Consider the following 22,693-nt stretch of genomic DNA (forward strand, 5'->3'; position numbering starts at 1 on the left):
TAATGAAGAGTTCATCTTAACTCCATGTTGTCGTATGGCTGGGGGAGCTAATTCTAGGTTAGCTGTGGGAGAGCAGGGCACCTTGCAGGTGCTCTGGGACTTCCCTGGCAGCAAGAACGAGTGAACTCAGCATGAACAGTGAGAGGTTTGTTACTCGAATTAGCTTGTAGTGCAAGGTGGGTATACTTTGCTGTGTGCCAGGTTGAAAGGAACACTTGTAGGAAGGTTGGGCACCGTGCACAGGTTAAAGCTGTTTGGTTGGTTGGGAGGTAGTTTTAAGACACCAAGATCCTCTATTCACGGTTCTATCCATCCGCTGTGTCAGATAAGTGGAGCCCCTGAGGACCACAGCGGTCTCCTTGTTGCTAACACCAGTTAGTCATTCTGCTTTCTTGTTTGCCTACTGCTTTCATTGGTTTCAGCTGTCAGTTCCCCTACACATGTCCCTCCTCCCTGGGCAAGTAATTCGACTGCATGAAGTCCTACAGAGAGAGAAAAAAAGGAGGATTGAGATAGAGCGGACCCCGAGCTCAGCTATGGAAAAGGAGAAGGAACCGATTGAAGATTATGCAGATGCACTGAGTCCTATGCCAGCGTAAGTGCACCGCGAACTTCGGGGTTTGTTATTAGGTCGTTAATATTAATTTTCAGTTATCAAAGACAGTGAGCCCCTGACCTCATTAAAGCAGGGACAGTAAGCCGTCACATTAGATCTCTGAGTTGATGCCACAGTTCCTCTTCTGTGTCATGATCAACAAAATGCAAAATGCAGCTTTGAACCAACCCTCTTACCACACAGGAAACTCCCTTCCACCCACACCTTCAGACCAAATAGATCTTCTTTCCAAAGCCCAAACCTAAATAAAAACTGCTATGTAGAAAGAAAGAAAAGATGTTTTTTTTTTTTTCCACCATGCAAATCCATGATGGACTGATTTTCTGTCAGAAAATTACACCAAAGAGTTTTAAGTATCTGAATTTTCTATTCAGTTGTCCCGTCAGTGAGTAGTCATTGAGCTTGAACTTGAGGAAGGCCCTGTGTAAAGTGTGTAAGGTGGTGTTGGGGAAATGAAGAGGCACAGACAGACTGAATTCAGCAACACCTTTATTTTTTGCTCTTACATTGCTGGAAAGTGTGACTAAGATGGTGAGGTCTTTCCTCCTGGAATCGTGGTCTTCTTGTCGGGGAAACTTGTCCGGGTACCACCCGTGACATCAGGTTCTCACACAGAGTCTGGCTGTACCACAATTGTTGAAACTTGCCTACCATCACTCTTGGCTGAAATCAGGGACATCTGATGGACTGATGGGTTAAAAGTCAAGAAGACTGCTTCTTTTTCTTTTTTGCTCAATAAAACAAGTAATATATATTTATTACAGATAGATAAAAAGACTATTAAATCCTTCTTTGTCCAACCAGTCAGAGATATTCACCGTTAACATAACAGGGTATTGCATATCCTGCCAGATTTTTCTCTGTTGATTAAGCAGACTTTTCGGGGCGCCTGGGTGGCTCAGTTGGTAAGCGTCTGCCTTTGGCTCAGGTCATGATCCCAGGGTCCTGGGATCGAGCCCCGCACAGGGCTCCCTGCTCGGCGGGAAGCCTGCTTCTCCCTCTCCCACTCCCCCTGCTTGTGTTCCCTCTCTCGCTATCTCTCTGTCAAATAAATAAATAAAAATCTTTAAAAAAAAACAAACCAGACTTTTCATTGGTGACAATATTTACTATAGAGATGGGAAGTGCTTTCTTAAAAATGTTACACATAAAAATAGCACCAATGCCATTAGAAAGCTATATTATACCCAAAGGAGTGAATTCAGACATATCCTTAAATACCAGTTATTTAAAACAGACCATACAAGAGAAGCATATAAAGAGATGCTTTGTGTCCCTGAAGAGAAACCACCAACAAATGTTATTTATCTAAGAGCTTATTATAAACTGAGATTATGAACTGGGGATACACTATTAATTCTTATCTTAGATTTTCAGATGATACTGGTGATTACATGCTGACCAACAGATAACTTTTCAAGTCTTTTTTGGTTAAAGAAAGAGGTTTGGAGGGAATGAGGGAGGGAAGGCCTTAAGCATAAAGTGTATTTAATAGTGGCACAGGATTGTAATAACAGTAACTGTATCACTGTAACTATAATAAGAAAGCTGGGAATTAAGTTAAGAAAAGTTAATAACTGCAGCTCTTCGAGTTACTTTGGTAGCATTTTTTCAAGTAATGATCTTCATCAGTTAAAAAAAAAATCCTGTTTTTTGTCTCACCTCTGTAGATGTTTTTATATCGTGTCCCGGAAAGAAGCAACTGAGATGCTTGAGAAGAACCCTTCTTTGGGAAATATGATCCTGAGACCTGGTAGTGACAGTAAAAGCTACTCCATCACTATCCGGCAGGAGATAGAGTATGTTTAATTAAAAAAGTATGGTATTGTTAAAAGCAAGGTATCACTTTAAAAAGCAAAGTCACACAAGATCAGCACTTGCTACGTGTTCTGTTGGGGCTAAAAATATAAATACAAGAATAGGGAGAGAATGTTACAGAAGCAGAGCCAAGGCTAATATTTGTAATAGGGAAAAAGAAGAATGGGCAAATTACTTTGATCCTGGGTAAGTTTTCTTATTCATTCATTTGTTTCACATATCTTTATTGAACAAAACAACATCCCTGGTTTAAGGAGTTTCACATTCTTGTAAGGCAACATGGACTGTAAATAAATACATAACTACAAAGTCATATATATAGTAGTAAGTAATTTTGTCTATGGACAAAATTAAATAGGATGAGGGAGATGGGAATACTCAGAGATGATGTTCAGAGAAACGTTTTCTGATTCTATTGTTTTAATATAGAGTGGTCAGGGAAGGCCTACTTCATTAGCTAACATTTAAGCAAGGCCCTGAAGGAAGTGAGGGGACAAACCAAGCCAGTATCTAGGACAAGAGCATTCCAGGCAGCAAGTGCATATTCCCAGAGGCAGGAGAAGGCTCAGTTTGTTCAAAACCAAAAAGAGGCCTCTGTGATTGCAATACAGTGAGCAAGCAAACAGTGGTAAATGAGATTCCAGAGGTAGGGGAGGGACTGATCACTCTGAGCCCTACAGGTCACTAAGGGCTAAGGTTATATACTCTGAATGACACAAGAGGCCACTGGACTGTGATGCATGAAGAAGTGACGTAATCTGACATCTATATAAAGGAGCGCTTGGAGCCTCTTGTCAAGGTTAAGAATTTCTTTCTGGTAAAATGGCTTACCTTTGATAAAGTCAGTAATACTGACATGCAAAAGTTGATTTTTCCATGTAGCTAAGGTGGTTGGATCTGCTAAGGTCCACTCCAGCTCTGAGTCTATGAAATCTTGCATTTCAATAAATAAGCACTCCAGGTTAGTTAACACTTTGACAAATGATAATGAAATTAAAATACAGGTTTTGTCCTAAATGAAAATGTTCAATAAGTAATTATCTTTCATATAAAAGCATAAGCAGAACTTTGATCCTTGAATTTGCTATTCTTTCTGGGAATAATATTCCATTAATTATTTTAGCTGAAACATATCTATCAATGCATCTATTTACCAGTCAGTCCACTATAAATATCAATAATTCTAAATATATTAAATACGAAGACACTGACAGTGAGTAAAGGCAGTAAAAATAAAATAATTACAATGAGCCATGGCCCAACAAGCTTCATCACTTGCCAATTACTCCATATAAACAGAAACTTGTCTTTAGACACCAGCCATGTGCCCTGAATGGATGGCAAGAATGTTAGAGGTAGATCAGGTCCTGGTTCTGTGTGTGAAGTGAGAGAGCTCTGTGTGTGTGTGTGTGTGTGTGTATGATTTTCCACAATGAATACCTACGTCAACTTAACCTTCTTGTTGTTTCATTATTTTCTATTTTAAAGGCTGACATTTGGAGTTAATGTATTTTCAACTAATATGGTAGAATATCACAGATTACTCAATTTTAATTTGATTTATAATTCAATTAGCTCTTTTGAAACAAATCCAAAAGAAATAAAAATTGTGACTGCCACTACATATAAGTGAGCTTAGAAGAAGCCTTGGGAGAAAAGTGAATTTTTCTGTTGAGTACATCCTGGTCAAGGAGCCTTGTCCTTTTTCAGCATTTAGGAAATTGCATTGAGTATGCCTTTAAAAAATTAAGAGCACATAAAACTGAATTAAAATCTATTTCTCAGATTTTGTTTTAAAAAGAAATTTAACTGCTGGAAAGCTAAATCACACAAGAGAGTGATTAGCTTTTTTCCTTCATTTTATTTTCTTGGCTGGATTGAGTGTTTGACCCATTAGCATGTGAGCCCTGCATTATTATTCTGTATGAAATGAACAAAGTGCCCGAGACCTAATGACTCTTTACAGACCACATATTTTCTGCACAACAGCAGCCTGATCTTTTTAAGATGGTCTAAATTAGCCCAGCTTTTGCACTGTATTTTCCGTAAACGTGAGCTATCAGAAATAACAGTGTTTCTGCTGAAGATGTGGTTTGCGACCAAACACAATGAGTTTCTATACTTAGGATATGAACTGAACATCACAGTTTTTACTTATATCTCTATTGTATTTAAGCTATATTTAAACTCCTAAGAGTCTGGCAAAGGAATTCATATCAAACTTCTGTAATTCTAATTTAGTAAAATCATTTCCAGTTTGAATTCACATAGAAATTCGTGCTTTTGTACAGCTGGTGGTTCTCAAAACATAACATTTCATAAAACTAATCCTCCTCCCCCCAAAAGTGCATATTTGGAAAGCAGAGTGAGGGGAATGGTCAAACTAGCACGTTCTAATGCTAGAGCGGGAATATGCTCATTTACACTCTGGGGAATAGTTTATGGTTGGAAATGGATAAGAAAAATTTTAACTGTTGTTGCACCAATTTTCCTTATGAGCCAGATATATCTATGATGTTAGGGATTGTTATATGTGTTGTCTAATGCCTCAAAATAGAACTCTTAGAAGGACTAGATTTCATATCTTCTGTTTAACAGAAAGGGTAGCCGTTGTAGAGAGTAGTAGAATGTTAGTTTGTTAGACTGTAGAGCTTAATGTAAAGACTTTGGCAAAAAATCTAGACGATTAGGAAGCACCTGAACACAGGTGGATAACAACCCACAGAACCAATTCATTCTCTTACAGGTTGTAGGAGAAATGTGCAGCCATGCAAGTTTATGTGTGTCTGGCAAAATACTAGCTGAAAAGGACAGGCTAGTATACAAAGCAGTGCTTGAAAGTAAAACTGTCTCCATCAGTTAACCAATCAGCTGTAGGAGGGAAGACAGTAGCTCTTGGGAAGAAGCAAAACTCATTCAGTGCCCAATTATCAGGTGACCCTCTCTTGATGTAAAATATCCCACTTTACCCAACCCAGTGGTGTGTGAATTCCTAAGACAGAGCTATTCCTACAACAAACTTAGTGGTTTGGCTTTGTTTTCTTAAAGTTGTTACGACTAGGGGTGCCTGGGTGGCTCAGTCATTAAGCGTCTGCCTTCGGCTCAGGTCATGATCCCAGGGTCCTGGGATTGAGCCCCACATCGGGCTCTCTGCTCAGCGGGAAGCCTGCCTCTCCCTCTCTCTCTCTGTCAAATAAATAAAATCTTTAAATAAAAAAAAAAAAGCTGTTATGACTACATGGCAAGCTAGTAGTATATACACTTTGGAAAGCCATTAGTCAAGGAAACAGTAGAAAATATTGACCCCAGATTAATTCCTTTGCAAAACTTTGGGTCAGAAGCTAAAAACAAGTATTTATATCACATTTAAGGCCACACACTTGTTAAAAGACAGGTTACTTCTTTTTTGAGGTCATAACCAGGAAACCTCAATATAGCAAATTTTATCAATCTCATTTTTTCCTCTATATTTCTTGGGAAAAACAAAACAAAATATGAAAGAAAAACAAAGGTGTAAAATGAGATTCAAAGCCTAAGTGACTTCAATGGAATTTTTTTTCTACCTTACTTTCTGCTTCAGAACTTAGTCCTTTTAGTCAAAAGTTCCGAGAGACTCTGTTAATCTTTGCTGCTTTTCCTCCCACAGCTTTGTCATGAATAATGATGATGATGATATAATAGCTGTTACTAACAACAATCATTGTCACCCCTTCCAGGGTACCATTTGTGAGTGCTGTGTTGGGTGCTTGACAAGCATTTCCTTCAGGCACAGTAAAAACTGAGACTGTTTTTTCCATGTTTTACAAATGAAGCAGCTGAGCCTTGCAGAAACGACTAAGATAAAATGATACACTTAAAACGTAGTAAAAACAGTTATAACTTGCTATGTGTCTAAATGTGCAAGACACTGTACTAAGGACTTTTCAGACATCAATTCACAACAACCCTATGAGGAATGGGATTACCATCTCCATTTTATAGATGAAGAAATGAAGGCTGAGAATTTACACGTAGAACCAGAATTTGAACCTCGATCTTTCTGGTTATAAACATCATGCCCTTCAAGTTTTCTATCAGTCTTCCAAGCAATAATAATTATTTATTTCATAGGAATACAGGAATTCTAATTGGAATGGATGAGTTTTCAAAAGTAGCTATATGATTATAAAAGTCTTTTCATGTAGGGATAAAAAATAAAGCCAGAGGGCGCCTGGGTGGCTCAGTTGGTTGAGCGACTGCCTTCGGCTCGGGTCATGATCCTGGAGTCCCTGGATTGAGTCCCGCATCGGGCTCCCTGCTCGGCGGGGAGTCTGCTTCTCCCTCTGACCCTCCCCCATCTCATGTGCTTTCTCTCTCATTCTCTCTCTCTCTCAAATAAATAAATAAAATCTTAAAAAAAAAAATAAAGCCAGAGCCAACCACCCCAAAAGAAGGTACTTGTAAGACCTCTGTCCAAAAATGTTTCCTTCACCAGTCTGCTAGCGATTCCTGGAAGATTGGCAATAAAGAATACTTTATATTTTTAATTTTTTTTTTTTAGGAGGGGAGAGAGGTTTTGTCCCATGTTTTAAAAGTAAAGTTCTAGAATAAGCCACTGGAATAAAATTATTAGCGGTTTTCCAATGATACTCAATTGAGAGAATATTGGGATAGAGTGGTAGATGGGGAAAAAGTCCCTGAAAAGAAGTGTAGTTCAGTTCTAGAGGAATGGGACCTGGAAATGGAGAGATGGGTGATAAAAAAGAAGGTGGGAGGCCCTGCCAACAAACTTAACCTGATAGCTTTAGACTGCTTCTGTAAATTGGACAGATGTTGAATTAGTTTCTCTTTCAAGCAAATGGCAGTGTAATAAATGCTTTTAACTTTTCAACATTAGATAAAGTCTTGGTCCTGACACTGTTGTCACATGAATCAAAGGAGTTCAAAGCAAACCTACTGACTTCTGCTCTCAGTATAAATTAATTGTAGCAAATAGCACTATAAGATGAGCTTGTAATATTTTAAAAATTCAGTTTCATAAATATTGTGTGCCTAATGCTGGAAGACAAAGGTGAATAGATCGTGCTTCTTGTTCTTACACAATTCTAGTCAATAAAATACCATGTGTTTAGGGTGGTAATAATTTAGAGTGCTATGTGACCATAGAAGAGGAAGACATTACAGTTCATCTACTGTGTTTACATTCTCACTGAGCATTTTCCATTATCTCTAAGTCAGCCCTGAAGTTAACAGATATCCAAGGTGGGCAATGAGCTAGCAGGAAGAAAAGCCGTTCAGGGATTTCTGATAGGAATAGTGATGAGGTAGAGTAGAAAGTAATTTGCTTTCAGCAATTCTTTCTACTTCCCTTTTAATCTAGAGAATAAAAATCTGATTTGTATGTACCTACACAGGATTTTATAATGTTGCCTGCTTTGTATATTACTGGCATTAAATTTCTGCCTGAAAGATTTTCAGTTCTTCATTCATTTCTTCCTGTTATCCAATCACCACTCAATGACTCAGTTTCCTATATCCCTAGTGTATAACCCCTCCAAAAACAGACATAGAGAACCGGGTAAATAAAAGAAAAACCACCATCCCCCCCATCCTTTTTTTTTTTTTTTTTTTGCCTAACTACTGGAATGGGAACATAGGTTTTACTATAGGGGAGATATTTTATATTCACTTTAGTTTGATTTCATCCAATAGTATATTCAAATGAAGATTAACCTTTTATTTTTCATTTTAGTATGCCAAGAATCAAGCATTACAAAGTGATGAGTGTAGGAAAAAACTACACTATTGAATTGGAAAAACCTGTAAGTAGCTATTTCTTGTTTTTGATGAATTTTCTCCTGCTTTTGCCCAAATCTACCTTACAGAATTCAAAGGTGGAAAAGCAGACCCCTTGCCTAGGAACATAGTGCTGGTGAAAAACAGCCAGGTGAAGGAGCCCCGAAAGTGGCAGATATCCAGGGTGAGAAGCGAGATAAAAGAGCAGGTGCATGAGGAGGCACAGTAGAAGATAATCTGCTAATAATTCTTTCTACTTTTGTTTCTCTGTAATCCTTATCAATACGATTATTTCAATGAGGGAAGATTTTTTTCTTAATCGTCTGTTTTACAGCCACCAATGATATGTATTTCAATGTGCTTATTTCTAATGGGGAAAAAAAAATATGTGAATGCCTAGTCCTCTAATACCCACCATGCAGAAGTTCAGAAATCCCCCTCATAATAGCAATATAATCATGAAGAAATGGTTTCTTCCTGGTCTGCAACCCCTCTCCCATCCCAATCAACTTACCATGGGGCTAGTGATACAATATCATAATCACTAGGTCACTGTATTAGGCAGAGAGCTAAGTACCTTACATATATCACTTAATCTTCAACATTACCCTGAGGGAATGCCTATTATACAGGTGGGAAAACTGGTATTTACACTCATCTCAACCAATGACGATGTAGTGATGTGAGCTATGGTCCAGGTGCCAGAAAAAGGGAATATAGCTGTGTGATCTTAAGCTGCAGTGGTGGGAAGATTGGACCAGGGAAGTGATATCACATAAATGGAACTGATGAATCTTAAGATATTTATTTTAACATCTCTAAAATTGAGCTCTTAGTGCCTCTGCCTCTCCAAGCCCACTGTGTTGATCAAATAGAGAAACGGGCAGTATGGTTGAATTTTTATGTTTATTTTTTATTTTTTTAAAGATTTTATTTGTCAGAGAGAGACAGAGAGAGACAGAGAGGAGAGCACACAAGCAGGTGGGGAGTGGCAGGCAGAGGGAGAAGCTGGCTCCCTGATGAGCAAGGAGTCTGATATGGGACTCATCCCAGGCCCTGTGATCATGACCTGAGCTGAAGGCAGACACTCAACCGACTGAGCCACACAGGTGTCCCTGAAGTTTTTAGGTTTAGACCCTACTTCTTAGAATGCAGTAGTGACCTTTGCAAGAGGAGGGAAGCTGCTGACTCATATACCCCACTTTCATCTTTGCCATAAATGCTTCCCAGAGCTTCTCAGCTCTCATGTCCATGCCTGCCGGGGCTTTTTCAAAAATTCTAATGAAGAAAACAAACAAGTAGATTGCTGAAGGATAACCCAAATAACCAACTGACTGGAAGCAAAGGTCAGGGAGGAAGAATGTGCTTCTGTGACTAGTAAACTGGGGCTCGTTCATCTGTAATCAGCCCGAACAGTGCCCAGTGTAAGGAAAGCTAACAGCCTGGGTTGTTCTTTCACCTTTCACACTCCCCTACCCTACCCTTCAACCAGCTTGCCATTTTATGAATTCCAGGGATATTCAGGTTTAACCTGATTTTACTTGTATAAAAATATGGTTTGTGGGTGGCAACCCATTTCAGCGACTCTTGGCCAAGTAAATTATCCTGTTAAAGGGAGATATTAAAATGCTAAATTCTCTGGCTTTAAGGGCTCTTTGGTTTCAAACAAAAGAAACCAAGTAATTTAACTTAAGCAAAGACAGATTTAAGAACATAGGAAGTACATAAAGGGACTGGAAAGCTGGAGCACCTCCAGGGACTAGGAACAGGTGACCCTTGAACAACACGGGTTGGAACTGCATGGGTCCACTTACATGTGGATTTTTTTTTTTTTTTGATAAATACAGTACAGTGCTGCTAAATGTATTTTTCTTAATAACATTTCCTTTTCTCTGGCTTACTTTATTGTAAGAATATAGTATATAATACGTAGAACATACTAAATATGTGTTAATCAACTAATTACGTTATCAGTAAGGCTTCTGGTCAACAGTAGGCTTTTAGTGTTTCATTTTGGGAGGAGTCAAAAGTTATAACATGGATTTTTGAGTGCATGGGGGCTGGCATGTTGTTCAAGGGTCAACTGTAGTGAGAACCACCTGATTAGGAATATGCTATCCTTCCTTGTTCCTCTACTCAAGTTAAAACTTCAGGAAGGGAGAATTTTCTGGCCTAACCTGAGTCACATTCTCATGCAATAACTAGGGAAGAGCAGAGTACCTAATTATTGTCCACCAAAATGTATCCCATGGGGAGGGGGAAATTTCTCAACAGGGAATTGGGTATTATAAAAGAGAAAAAAAATGCATGGGTAGGAAACATTGGCCACTCAGTACCTCATTGAAGTGGAGTACTGACATGTTTTACTAGAGATCAGGAAATTCACAGTAATCATTATTTCATCTGAGCTTTCTTTTACTCTCTCTTCACATGGATGACACTGAGCCTTCTCTCACTCTCTTTGTACAGGTAACACTCCCAAACCTTTTCAGTGTCATTGATTATTTCATGAAGGAGACTCAAGGAAATTTACGACCATTTATATATTCAACTGATGAAACCCTTGGTATGTTCACTTCATTGCTGTATTAAGGAAAGCAAAACAAAACAAAACAACAACCCCTCTCCCCACCCCCCGTATATGATTTGTAATACCAACCAGGTAGGAACGTAGTTCAGCTTTTAAGTTTATCTATTTGTAAGTCATTTGGTCACTAACCCTGTGAAAATAAGGGAGTACCAATATATTCTGGTGGATGAGTACTGGTCCATTCTAGAGAAAGAAAAGCCGAAAGGCATGTATTGTGACTACTAATTTCATCATCATTCTACTTGGGCTTTTTTTTTTTTCAGATTTTTTATTTATTGACAGAGAATGAGAGAGAGAGAGAGAGAGCACAAGCACAGGGAATGGCAGGCAGAGGGAGAGGGAGAAGCAGGCTCCCCTCTGAACAGGGAGCCTGATGCAGGGATCGATCCCAGAACCTTGGGATCATGACCTGAGCTGAAGGCAGACGCTTAACGGATTGAGCCATGCAGGCGCCCCTCTAGTTGGCTTTATCAAACAAGTTCAGAGATAAGATGAAAACCATACTCGTACAGAGTCATGGAAACCAAACAGGGATTTTAAAAGTACGATCTGTCAACAATATCAGATGCTCTAGTCAGATTGAAATGGATGAAGATTAAAGAGAGACTATGGGAATTGGCCATTAGGCAGTAGATGACTTGAGAGAGAGGCTTATTCTATCATAAAGGCAGAAGTCTAAGTGTAAGATATATACGTCCCAATTCCTACAGATTATGAGGTCAAACAACTTTGTTTGGCTACCTGCAGAAAAGTATGACTAAGTTTAAAAAGCCAGCAACTTTAAAAGTCCAAGGTTGAAAACATAGTTATGAATCTTGTGATGCCAAATAAAGAAACTCAGAGTCTGAAGGAACTTCAGGGAAATTGTCTAGTACAGTGTCTCACTCTATACAGGAATCACCCGCACACTGAGTACAGAAGACATCTCTAAGATGTGACCAATCAGCTTGTTTGAAAATTCCTAATGATGGTCGCCTCACTGGTTTTTGAGGCAGCACACTTCACTTCTATCGGTGCTCATCTTAGAGAATTCTTCCTTAATAGTGAGTCTGAATATTTCTTCCTTTAACTTCTATATATTAATCCATTTCTGGCTTTGGAACAACTCAGGGTTTTAAAAAGCCCGTCAAATATATAAAAGCAGCCACAATGCCCCCTGCCCCTTAGTCTCTGTCCTCTGTGAGTTATTGGTTCCTTTAGCCCTCTTATCACATCTTTGACCTTTTCTATATACTAATTTCTGAACATCTCTCTTAAAATATACCTACAAGGAATGAAGACATTACTACAGATATGGCCAGAATAATATATTACACAGGCTTAATGCAGGAAAACACCATTTATAGAAATCTATTAACTATTACTTAATATGATTAATATAAGAAGTAACTATTGATATATATATATATATTTTTTTTTTTTTCAGAGACCAAACGATTTCCTGTTACACCTCTAAAATTTAAAAAAAATGTTTAGGGTGACGGTGAATCTGCCATAATTTGCTTCATGTCAGTTATCTAATGCTGTGTAACAAACCACCCCAAAACATGGTAGTTATATCAACAACTATTTTATTTGCTCACGATTCTGTGCATTGGCAATTTGGATTGGATTCAGTTGGAGAGTTCTGCTAGTCTCACTTGCTGTCACTTACACGACTAACCAGCTGATGGCCTGACCGGGGCTGTATGTTTCAAGTTGGCCTCATTCACACATCTGGCGCTGGCGGCCAGCTGGAGCTGGCTGAACCACTCTCCTCACTTATTCTCTAATACTTGAGGAGTTAGCTCAGGCTCTCTCACATGAGATCTCAGAGCCGTTAAGAGAAGAAGGAAACCTCAAGTCCTTGGGCTAGAAATTCTTAGTGTTAAGAATCAAGTATGGCCCTGTTGGAGCTTTTAGTATAGGAGAAACTGTGAATTGAATAAATCTAAGTGTGATGCGTCTTATGTACAAGGGCTATACTTCTTTCTTTTTAAAAAATTTAACTTACATGCAATAAAATTCACTCTTTTCTTGGTATACAGTCCAATGAGTTTTGACAACCACCACCAGAATCAAGATTCAGAAAGTTCTACCACATCAAAAAAATGCCCTAATGTTCTTTCTTTGTAGTCAACCCCTCTTCTCACCCATAATCCCTGGCAACTACTGATGTTTTCGATTCCTATAGTTTTGCACTTTCCAAAGTTATATAAATGGAATCACAAGTATTGAAAACTTTTGAGGCTGATTACTTTCATTCATCATAATGTCTAGATTCACACAAGTGTTGTGTGTATTACTACTTTTTTTTTTTTTAAAGATTTTATTTCTTTGACAGAGAGAGAGCACAAGTAGGCAGAGCGGCAGGCAGAGGGAGTGGGAGAAGCAGGCTCTCTATTGAGCCTGACATGGGGCTCAATCCCAGGACCCTGGGATCATGACCTGAGCTGAAGGCAGCCGCTTAACCCACTGAGCCACCCAGGTGCCCCTAGCTTGTTCTTTTTTTATTGCTGAATAGTATTTCACTGTATGGAAGAACTAGTTTGTTTATCCATCCAACAATTAAACTGTATTAGGGTTGTTTCCAGTTTTTGGCAATTACTTACTGACTATATTAATATTCATATGCAGATTTTGTGTAAACATAAGTCTTCATTTCACTTGGGTAAAATATTTAGGAATGAGATTACTGGGTTATATGGAAAGAATCCAACTAACTTTATAAGAAACTGCCAAACTCTTTTCACAAGCAGTTCTACCTTTTTGCACATCTGCCATTGATGCTGGAGAGTTGTAGCTGCATCCTCATCAGCACTTGGTATTGTCATTAAATTTTTTTTCTTTAATTTTGAGTAAACTCTACACCACACATGGGGCTTGAACTCATGACCCTGAGGATCAAGAGTTGCATGCTCTACCAACTGAGCCAGCCACACCCCACTGGTATTGTCACGTTTTTAAAAAAGTTACTAATAGTATCTCTGTGGTTTTAATATGCATTTCCCTCAAGATTAATTATGTTGAACATCTGTTCATGTGCTATTTGACACTCATATATCTAATTTGGTAAAATATCTGTTTAAACCTTCTGACCACATTTTTGTTTGGTTTTTGTTTTTTTATGGTTGAAATTTGATAATTCAGTGCATATTCAGATATTGTCAGATATAATTTGCAAATATTTTATTTTTTCATTCTTTAATAGTATCTTTTGCAAAGCTTAAGTTTTAAATTTTAATGAAGTAAAAATGATCAATTTTTGCTTTTGTATATAGATTGTACTTTTGGTGTTGTATCTGAGAACTCTTTGCTTAACCTAAGATCACAGAGATTTTTCTCCCTGGTTTTCTTCTTTAAGTGTCATAGTTTTATGTTTTACATTAGGTCTATGACCTACTTGAAATTAATTTTAAGTGCAGAATTCATTTTATTTGCATTTAGGTATATAATTGTTTGAGCACTGTTAGTTAAAAAAAGATCATCTTTTCTTCATTTAAATAGCCTTTGTACCTTTGTAAAATAAAAAATAATCAATTGACCATATTTTTGTGGATCAATTTCCATTGATATATGTTCTTACCCTTTTGCCAATACCATGCTATCTTGATTATTGTAGCTTTATAGTAGTTCTTAAAATCAGAAAATATAAATCCAACTTTGTTCTTCTTGACAAAATTGTTTGGACCAATCTAGTTTCTCTGCCTTTCTGTGTTAAGTTTTGGAATCAGCATGGTACTTACAGAAAAATCCTCCAGAGTTTTGATTTGGATTTTGTTGAAGCTTTAGATGAGTTAAGGGAGAACTGACCTCTTGACAATATTATCTTCCAAATCAGAAATAATATACCCTTCCAGTTATTTAGGTTTTTTTTTTATTTCTTTTATAGTTCTTTATAATTTTCAGCATACAGATCCTGCACATATTTTGTTAGATTAATACCTAACGACTTAATTTTTTGGTGCTATTATAAATGGTAGTTTTTAACATTTTGGATTCCAATTATTTATTGGTAATATATAGAAATACACTTTTTATATATTGATCTTGCAATTCCAAGATTCCATTTGCTAGACTTTTATTCATTTCTAAAAGCTTTTTCTTTAGATTCCTTGTAATTTTCTTTTTTTTAAAGATTTTATTTGTCAGAGAGAAAGAGAGATAGACAGCACAAGCAGGGGGAGAGGCAGGCTCCCCATTGAGCAGGGAGCCTGAATGAGGGACTTGATCCCAGGGCCCTGGGATCATGACCTGAACAGAAGGCAGACACTTAACCAACTGAGCCACCCAGGCATTCCTTGCTTCCGGTTTTAAAGGACAATAACATTTCATCTTTCACTAAGAAGTATAATGTTGGCTGTAGGTTTTAAAAAGATGATTTATCAGACTGAGAAAGTTTCCTTTTATTTTGTCTAGTTTTGGTATTAATGTAATGCTGCCGTCAAAAAATGGCATTCAAATGCCGGCAAAGAAGCATTCCTTCTTCTTCTGTGGTCTGGAAAATATGTGTAGAATTGGTATTTTTTCTTACTTCAATACTTGGTAGAATTCACCCAATCAGCCATATGGGCCTGAAGATTTCTTTACTGAAGGTTTTTAACTATGAATTCAATTTCTTTAATAGATGTAGGATAATTCAGGTTATCTATTTTTTTCTTGAGTGAATTTTGGTAATTTCTTTTAAGGAATTGTTCATTTTTTTCTAAGTCCTTGAATTAGTCTTCTGGCCTAGGGCCTGGAACAAAGTAGAAGCTGATGGATATTGGTAGAATAGATAGATGAATGAATAAGCATAACATTAGGGAAGGAGGAAGCAACCCTCTCTTCTTCCTAAAGGAAAACTGTCATTCTGAGAAACAGGAAAGGACTATTGCAAGTAACTAGAGCCTGTGCGACTGTATACTTAACTCTGTGATAGGCACTGTGTGAAGTGCCATGATTATGTGAATCGTCATAAAACAAGGATAATAATCATACTTTCCTTATAAGATTATTGGGAGAAATAAAAATGAGACAATTCATATAATCACTACCTAAGTAGTTTTCACATATGACTAAAGTTAAGTCAGAAACACAACTAGTAAATGAAGTTGGAATCCAAACCCATGTTTATTTCTGAAGCCTTTTTAAAAAAACCTTCTCAGTGATTGACATCTCCAGTGATAGATATTTGTATACAGATATTCATATTCTCCCCCACCCCCCGACCCTTCACCCTATCCTTTCCTGTTTCTGTGGGTTGGGAGTCTGGGCCTCCCTTAGTTGGGTCTTCTGCACTTTTTCCATTTTTTTGAGCGGGGGGTGGGGAGGGGCAGAGGGAGAGGGAGATGAAGAATCTTAAGCAGGTTCCATGCCCACTGCCAGCCAAGGCAAGGCCTGAACTCATAATTTGAGTGAAATCAAGAGTCGGACACTTAACCAATTGAGCCACCCAGGTGCCCCTGGAGACTTTTTTTTAAATTTAAAGCAGATAATCATCCTGATTAGATTGAACCAATTCTGTCTGCCTTACTCTTTGTGGGAAGAAGTTCCAGTATCAGTTCAGTTTTCAAAGCCTTTGTTATGTTGGTTTGGGTCTAATGCATGTATGTGTCAGGGATTGACCTAGGACTTAGGCAGTGGTTTATAGTTTAGTTATAAACTATACATATATATAATAAACTACATAAAGACTATATACAACTTATATAGTTCAGTAGTTTTTACTTCTCAAAGCCTTCGTTATCTGTTTTATATGTTCTGTGCAGGCACAGCTTAGGGGTGAGCCTGGAACTTATAGGAGATGCTTTTTCAGTTCTCTCACCTCTCCAGGATTTCCCCCACTTTCCTGCTACCAAAGGTCCTTTTTCCTGGTCTTTTAAAGATGGGGTTTCTTAAGAGTTTTAGCCATCAGTGCCACCGTGTAGTTCTGTGGAGACTGGGACCGCCTTTGAGGAAAAGACATTAAAAGAAGAAGAAGAAAAAACTAACAGGAATTCCAACCTTTCTCCCTGGCAACCCCCACCCACTCTGTCCACCCATTCTTTAGGCCACGTTTTCCCAGGTTCTCTGGCCAGGATGAGCTTTCTTTGGGGGTGTTAGGTGCTTATGCTGCCTCTATTGCTACAGTGTAGTTAGTGCTTGGAGATGGAGTCATCCTCAGAGCAGGGCCAGAAGAGAAAAATAAATAAGGAATGGTAAGAAATAGGGGCGCCTGGGTGGCTCAGTCGTTAAGCGTCTGCCTTCGGCTCAGGTCATGGTCCCAGGGTCCTGGGATTGAGCCCCGCATCGGGCTCCCTGCTCGGGGGGAAGCCTGCTCTCCCTCTCCTACTCCCCCTGCTTGTGTTCCTGCTCTCGCTATCTCTCTGTCAAATAAATAAAATCTTTAAAAAAAAAAAATAAAGAGTGGAAAGAAATAACCAAAAATGGGCTGTTCGTGTAAAATGTCAATGCTTTTAGAAACAGACAACCAGATTATTATTGCTCTGGTGACTGAACTGGTTCAGTTTGCTTTGTGATCCGAAACAAATTACTCAACCTCCCTGCATATCAGATTCCCTTATTAAAAGAGTGAGGGAGCAACACGACATATGAACAGATAGAATTAGATGATCACATGGAGAGAGCCTTGAAATAATCAGACTATCTTCTGTAGAGTAATGTATTTTCTTTGAAAAGCAGAAAGATGATGGAAGAGTAAACTGGAAGAGTACATGACAGTGGAGAAAGGACTTAAAAACAAAATAAAACAAAGTACAAAAACAGCAAAACCCATCTTGACAGATGGTGCTTAAGCTTCAAGGAAACTCTGGGGAACCCTACAATTGTTTTAGGGAGTTTGGACTCCATAGCTGATTGGGGCATAGTGGGGATGCAGGAGCCCTTAGCTTTAATTTGCCTTGAGTTAGGAAATGGAAGTTGTAGAGCACCTAAGGGTTAAAATCTGGAGACTTGGAGAAAATTAAAGTGTTTCCAAAAACATACTATCAAAAAGAAAATGAGATTTTTTTTTTCTTTGATCCTTGATGTTAACCCATGCCAGCATTCAGCTTTTTCTTTGGCACCAAAAGGAAAAGCAATGATAGAACCAAATAGTCAAAGATATTTCCTCAGTTTATTTTTCCCAGCTTCAGAAATCAGCAGTTTAAATACAAGCTATTTTTGGGGCACCTGGCTGGCTCAGTCAGTAGAGCACTGGGGTTGTAAGTTCAAGCTCCACATTGGGTGTAGAGAGACTTAAAAATAAAATCTTTAAAAAAAAAGAAACAACAAAACTAAAAGCCACTTTAAAATATGGTAGGGTAGGTAACTGATATTAAGCTAGTCAGGAAGAAAAAAATGTTCCCTAGAGAAAAATTCATTAGGAGCCAAATCACAAGAATAAAATAAAAATTTAAAAAGCATATGAATATTCATTATTTAATTAACTAATATTTAATAAACACCACCAATGTTCCAAGTACAACAGGAAAATCAATTTACATTTGAAAATAAAGAACTGCCCTGTGCCTTGATATTGGTTCTTTATTTTATTAAGCATTATTTTTAGGCTAAGAAACCACCACATAAGGGAGAAGAGAAAGGAGAAAAATCTATATATTGCATGAAAGTAAAAGAGGAAAACTACCTTTATGTATCTTGATAACTTATTATTTTTAAAAGGAAGATCTTGCTTGTAGAGAAAATTACCTCTATTTTCCTGATCCTGATTACCAAGTTGCTTACCTCAGTACCAGAATTAAACATTATCGCATACAACTTCATTATCTTTCCTGAGTGAAACCAATTCATGGGGAAACCACAGAATATGGCTGTGAGAGTAACTCACTGATATATACATTCCTATGTAATGATATAAGTTAGAAACCTATGGTCCTTTCTAAATGAAGTTTTTATTTTCCTAGGCTTCAATTAAATACACATTTCCCTCTATACAATTTTCCACAGCAGATTCTCCTAAATTCTAGCAATGCCAAAAAAGCCTCACTAGGTTTCGGTGAAATCTGATTTGATGAATTTATCAAATATAAATCATTCTAATTATCTAGCTAGAAATCATGCTAGAAACATGAAATGTACTTAGAAGCTCTTTTCTAACAGGAAAACTATGCCATTCTCTCTTACTGGAAATACATAAAAATGATCAATTTCCTTGTTTTCCCCTGATGTTGTCGTTTTGCTAGCTTAAAATCAACCCATATTTCTTTTGTAAAAACAATCTACAAAAATGGTATAAGGGTTTGTAATCACCCATTGCACAAGTACAACACAGTAGGAGACTGATTATAATCACAAAGAATTCCTTAAAAATACTAATTCCTCAGCCCCACACTAGATCTACTGAATTAAATATTTTCTCATAATTTTTTTCTTGAAAAACAAGCTTCTAAACTGATTTTGATGGTCATCAAATTTGAGAATCACTTTTGCAACCAAGTAAGAATCAAAAGGTATGGTTTATATTCTACTCTTGGTTCTAATTATTTGGTTGTTTTGTTTTATTTGGCTTCTTTGGTTTCCTCATCCGAAAAAAATGAGTTAGAATGGATTCCTACGGTCCTCTTAGCTCCAACAATTTATATATAGATGTGTCTTGAAAGGAAGAGGAAATGAGGACACACACACAGAAAAAAGACAATGTGAGACAGAGGGCGAAGATGACCATCTACAAGCCAATGAGGCCCCAGAAAAAAATCAACTCTGCTTACATCTTGATCAGATTAGCCTCCAAAATTATGAGAAATAAATTTCTGTTGTTAAAGCCACTTAGTCTTTGTTATTATAGCAGTCCTAGCAAACCAATTTAATGAATTATATGGGATGCCTGAAAGTATGCAGAATTCTAAGCCTCTCTCAGACTTAGAGAGTTAATTTCTGGGGATTACTGATACAGAAATCTGCTTTTTTATCACACACAATAAAGTCTGCTATATACAATCAAGTAGGCAAACTACTCCTTTAAAATTTACTGTGATATCAAGTGGTTAACTGATGCAAAGATTACAAAGATCTATCAAATCTATCTTGTATTCTCAAGGGTCTTACGATTAAGTCCAAATACTGGTAAGAAATAAGAGACTGAAGAGCTCCAATTTGCAACAATCTTAAAATGTTAAGGGTGTATTCTTGCATTCTAAGAGAATAAACAGTGCTTAATATAGAATGCTTAAAAAAATAGACTCCTGAAGATGATGAGGCAATGTGGTTGACTGCAATAAAGTAAAAAGGAATGGATGAGGAACATAGAAACAGTCGAGGGACTGGCCAAGGACGACAATCTAAAAGACCACTAAATGGTCTGGGAGATTTGGGAGATGATTTGGGAGATCTCCCAAAATCAGCTGGGAGAAACAACAGAGAAAGAGCCACAAAAACTGCAGAAATTGAAACTGGCAGACCAAGACCGTAAGGTGGCCCTTATAGTTTAAATAATAAACATTAGAAAATTTCTGCAGGGGACAGAAAACTATAAAAGGTAATCTAACAGTTTTTTTTTTTTTTTTTTTTTAAAGAATCAAACAGAACTTCTAGGACTGAAAAACATAACCAAAATTAAAAACAAAATGGATGGTCGTAACATAAAAAACAGATGAAGTAAACTAGAATATGGGCAGGAGAAATGATGCAGAATAAAGCATGATGAGACAGAAACAACTGGAAAATACAGAAAAGAGGGTTTTAAACATAGAAGGCAGAATAAGTCTGCTGTGTTTAATGAGAATCCCCACAGAAGAGAATGGGGAAAAAGGCACTATGTGAAGGAGTAGTATCGAGACTTTTTTTTTTTTTTTTAAAGATTTTATATATTTATTTGACAGAGAGAGACACAGCAAGAGAGGGAACACAAGCAGGGGGGAGTGGGAGAGGGAGAAGCAGGCTTCCTGTGGAGCAGGGAGCCCGATGCGTGGCTCTGAGCTAAAGGCAGACGCCTAACGACTGAGCCACCCAGGTGCCCCGAATCAAGTCTTTCTTAGAACCAAGAAAAGACCCAAATCTAGATTCAAAGAGCTGAACAAATCCCAAACAAGATAAAAGAAATCCATACCCAGACACATAATAATTAAACTTCGTAAAATGAAAGCAGATACAGAGATTTCTTTTAAAGCTACAATGTTTAGTTTAGCCTGAAGGCTGACTCAACAATAGGGGAAGTTTGAAGAGAGTAGAAAAATATCTCCAATGAAAGATAATGAAGGCCAAACTAGAATTTTACATTCACCAAAAGTATCTTTGCAGAATGAGGGCAAAATATAGTTTCAGACAAAGAAATCATGAGCAAGTATGCCACCACTGGACTCTCACAAAATGAAATTCTAAAGTATTTCAGGTAGAAAGAAATTCAGCCCAGATGGTATATGAGTATGGGTAAATAAAACACTAACTTCATAAACAGAGTAACAGTCTTGCAGAACTAAAAGACATTTATGTAAATGACAACAGAATTAAAGTACGTAACAGAAATAAAATACGTGATCATAGTAGCCAAACTGGGAATTAGAGTTGTTCTAGTTATTAGAATATAATAATAATAATAAATAATCCCCAAAACTTACTAGCATAAACCATCCATGTTCATGGATTCTGTGGGTCGGGAATCTGGCAGGACAGCAAAGATGGCTCGTCTCTGCTCCATTAAGCTTGGGGCTTGGAATCATCTGAACTTACTTACTCATGTTGGACACCTGATGCTGGCTGTAGGTTGGGGACCTCAGTTTCTCCATGCAGGTTACTTTCGGCTTCCTCGTGATATCATGTCTGGAATCCAAGGGTGAGACTTCCAAGAGGGAGGAAAAGAGGGACAAGCAGAAGCCATAGCCTTTTGTGACCTAACCTCAAAAGTTGTAGTTACATATGATGTATTTTGTTATATTAGTTAGGGCAATCATAAATTCTGGTTCAGGTTCAAAGAGAGTGAAAATAGATGGTCTTTTATGGGGTTTGGAGGAGGTTGCAAGATTCTAAAAGTGCATAGATTGGAAATATTGCTGTGGACATTTTTGGAAACTATAATTAGCAAAAGGTAAAGATAATGATTAAATTTAGTCTGCCTTAATCTGAATGGCTTAATCAAACTGTAATACAGGGTAATCATCAAAAGACAAAAGCCACTGAACTAGAAGAGAGAAAAAAAGTGTGTATAGCTTAGGCAAAGAGAAACCATATCATGTATATTAAGAAAGAGCTTAGGGGTGGAGCAAGATGGCAGAGGAGTACGAGACCTAGATTTCGTCTGGTCTCAGGAATTCAGCTGAATAGGGATCAAACCATTCTGAACACCTACGAACTCAACAGGAGATCGAAGAGGAGAGTAGCAACAACTCTCTGAACAGAGAAGCGACCACTTACTGGAAGGTAGGACGTGCGGAGAAGTGAATCTGAGGCGATATTCAGGAGGATAGACGGCGGGGGAGGGGGCCTCCGTCGGCCACTTCTGGCAAGTGATAGAGCCGCGGAGCACAAAATCGGAACTTTTAGAAGTCGGCTCCGGGGGCGCCTGGGTGGCTCAGTCGTTAAGCGTCTGCCTTCGGCTCGGGTCATGATCCCAGGGTCCTGGGATCGAGCCCCGCATCGAGCTCCCTGCTCAGCGGGAAGCCTGCTTCTCCCTCTCCCACTCCCCCTGCTTGTGTTCCTGCTCTCGCTAACTCTCTGTCAAATAAATAAATAAAATCTTTAAAAAAAAAAAAATAGAAGTCGGCTCCGCTGAGGGACGTCGCTGCAGTGGCTAAGCGTGGGGTGGAATCCTCCCGGGACAGTGTGGTCTCAGGACCCTCGGGGTCACAGAAAGACCGGGGGTGCCTGAGTGCGGCAGAGCTCCCAGGTATCGGAGCGGGGAAGCCGGCTGCAGAGACAGAGCCGAGGCGCGGGCTCTCAGCTCGGGGTTGCCATAAACTGTGATCCGTGGCCCAGTTGGGCCACTGCTCCTCCAGCAGGGA

At 38.2% G+C, this 22,693-nt stretch overlaps 1 protein-coding gene across 1 annotated transcript in view; it reads left to right on the forward strand.

The window, feature by feature from the left end:
* The window catches only part of STAP1 (signal transducing adaptor family member 1), a 34,809-nt gene extending 19,583 nt beyond the window's left edge, over nucleotides 1-15,226 (forward strand). Inside the window, exons 5-9 of the mRNA XM_025887419.2 lie at nucleotides 423-595; nucleotides 2,287-2,415; nucleotides 8,166-8,235; nucleotides 10,679-10,775; nucleotides 12,226-15,226. Coding sequence (XP_025743204.1) covers nucleotides 423-595; nucleotides 2,287-2,415; nucleotides 8,166-8,235; nucleotides 10,679-10,775; nucleotides 12,226-12,275 — 519 coding nt within the window. The 3' untranslated portion in view covers nucleotides 12,276-15,226. The remainder of the gene's footprint in view (nucleotides 1-422; nucleotides 596-2,286; nucleotides 2,416-8,165; nucleotides 8,236-10,678; nucleotides 10,776-12,225) is intronic.
* Nucleotides 15,227-22,693: the final 7,467 nt, after the last annotated feature.

Source organism: Callorhinus ursinus, unplaced genomic scaffold, assembly GCF_003265705.2.
Source record: "Callorhinus ursinus isolate GAN/ISIS: 27379988/994484 unplaced genomic scaffold, GSC_fseal_2.0 scaffold4, whole genome shotgun sequence".
NCBI classification, from domain to species: domain Eukaryota; kingdom Metazoa; phylum Chordata; class Mammalia; order Carnivora; family Otariidae; genus Callorhinus; species Callorhinus ursinus.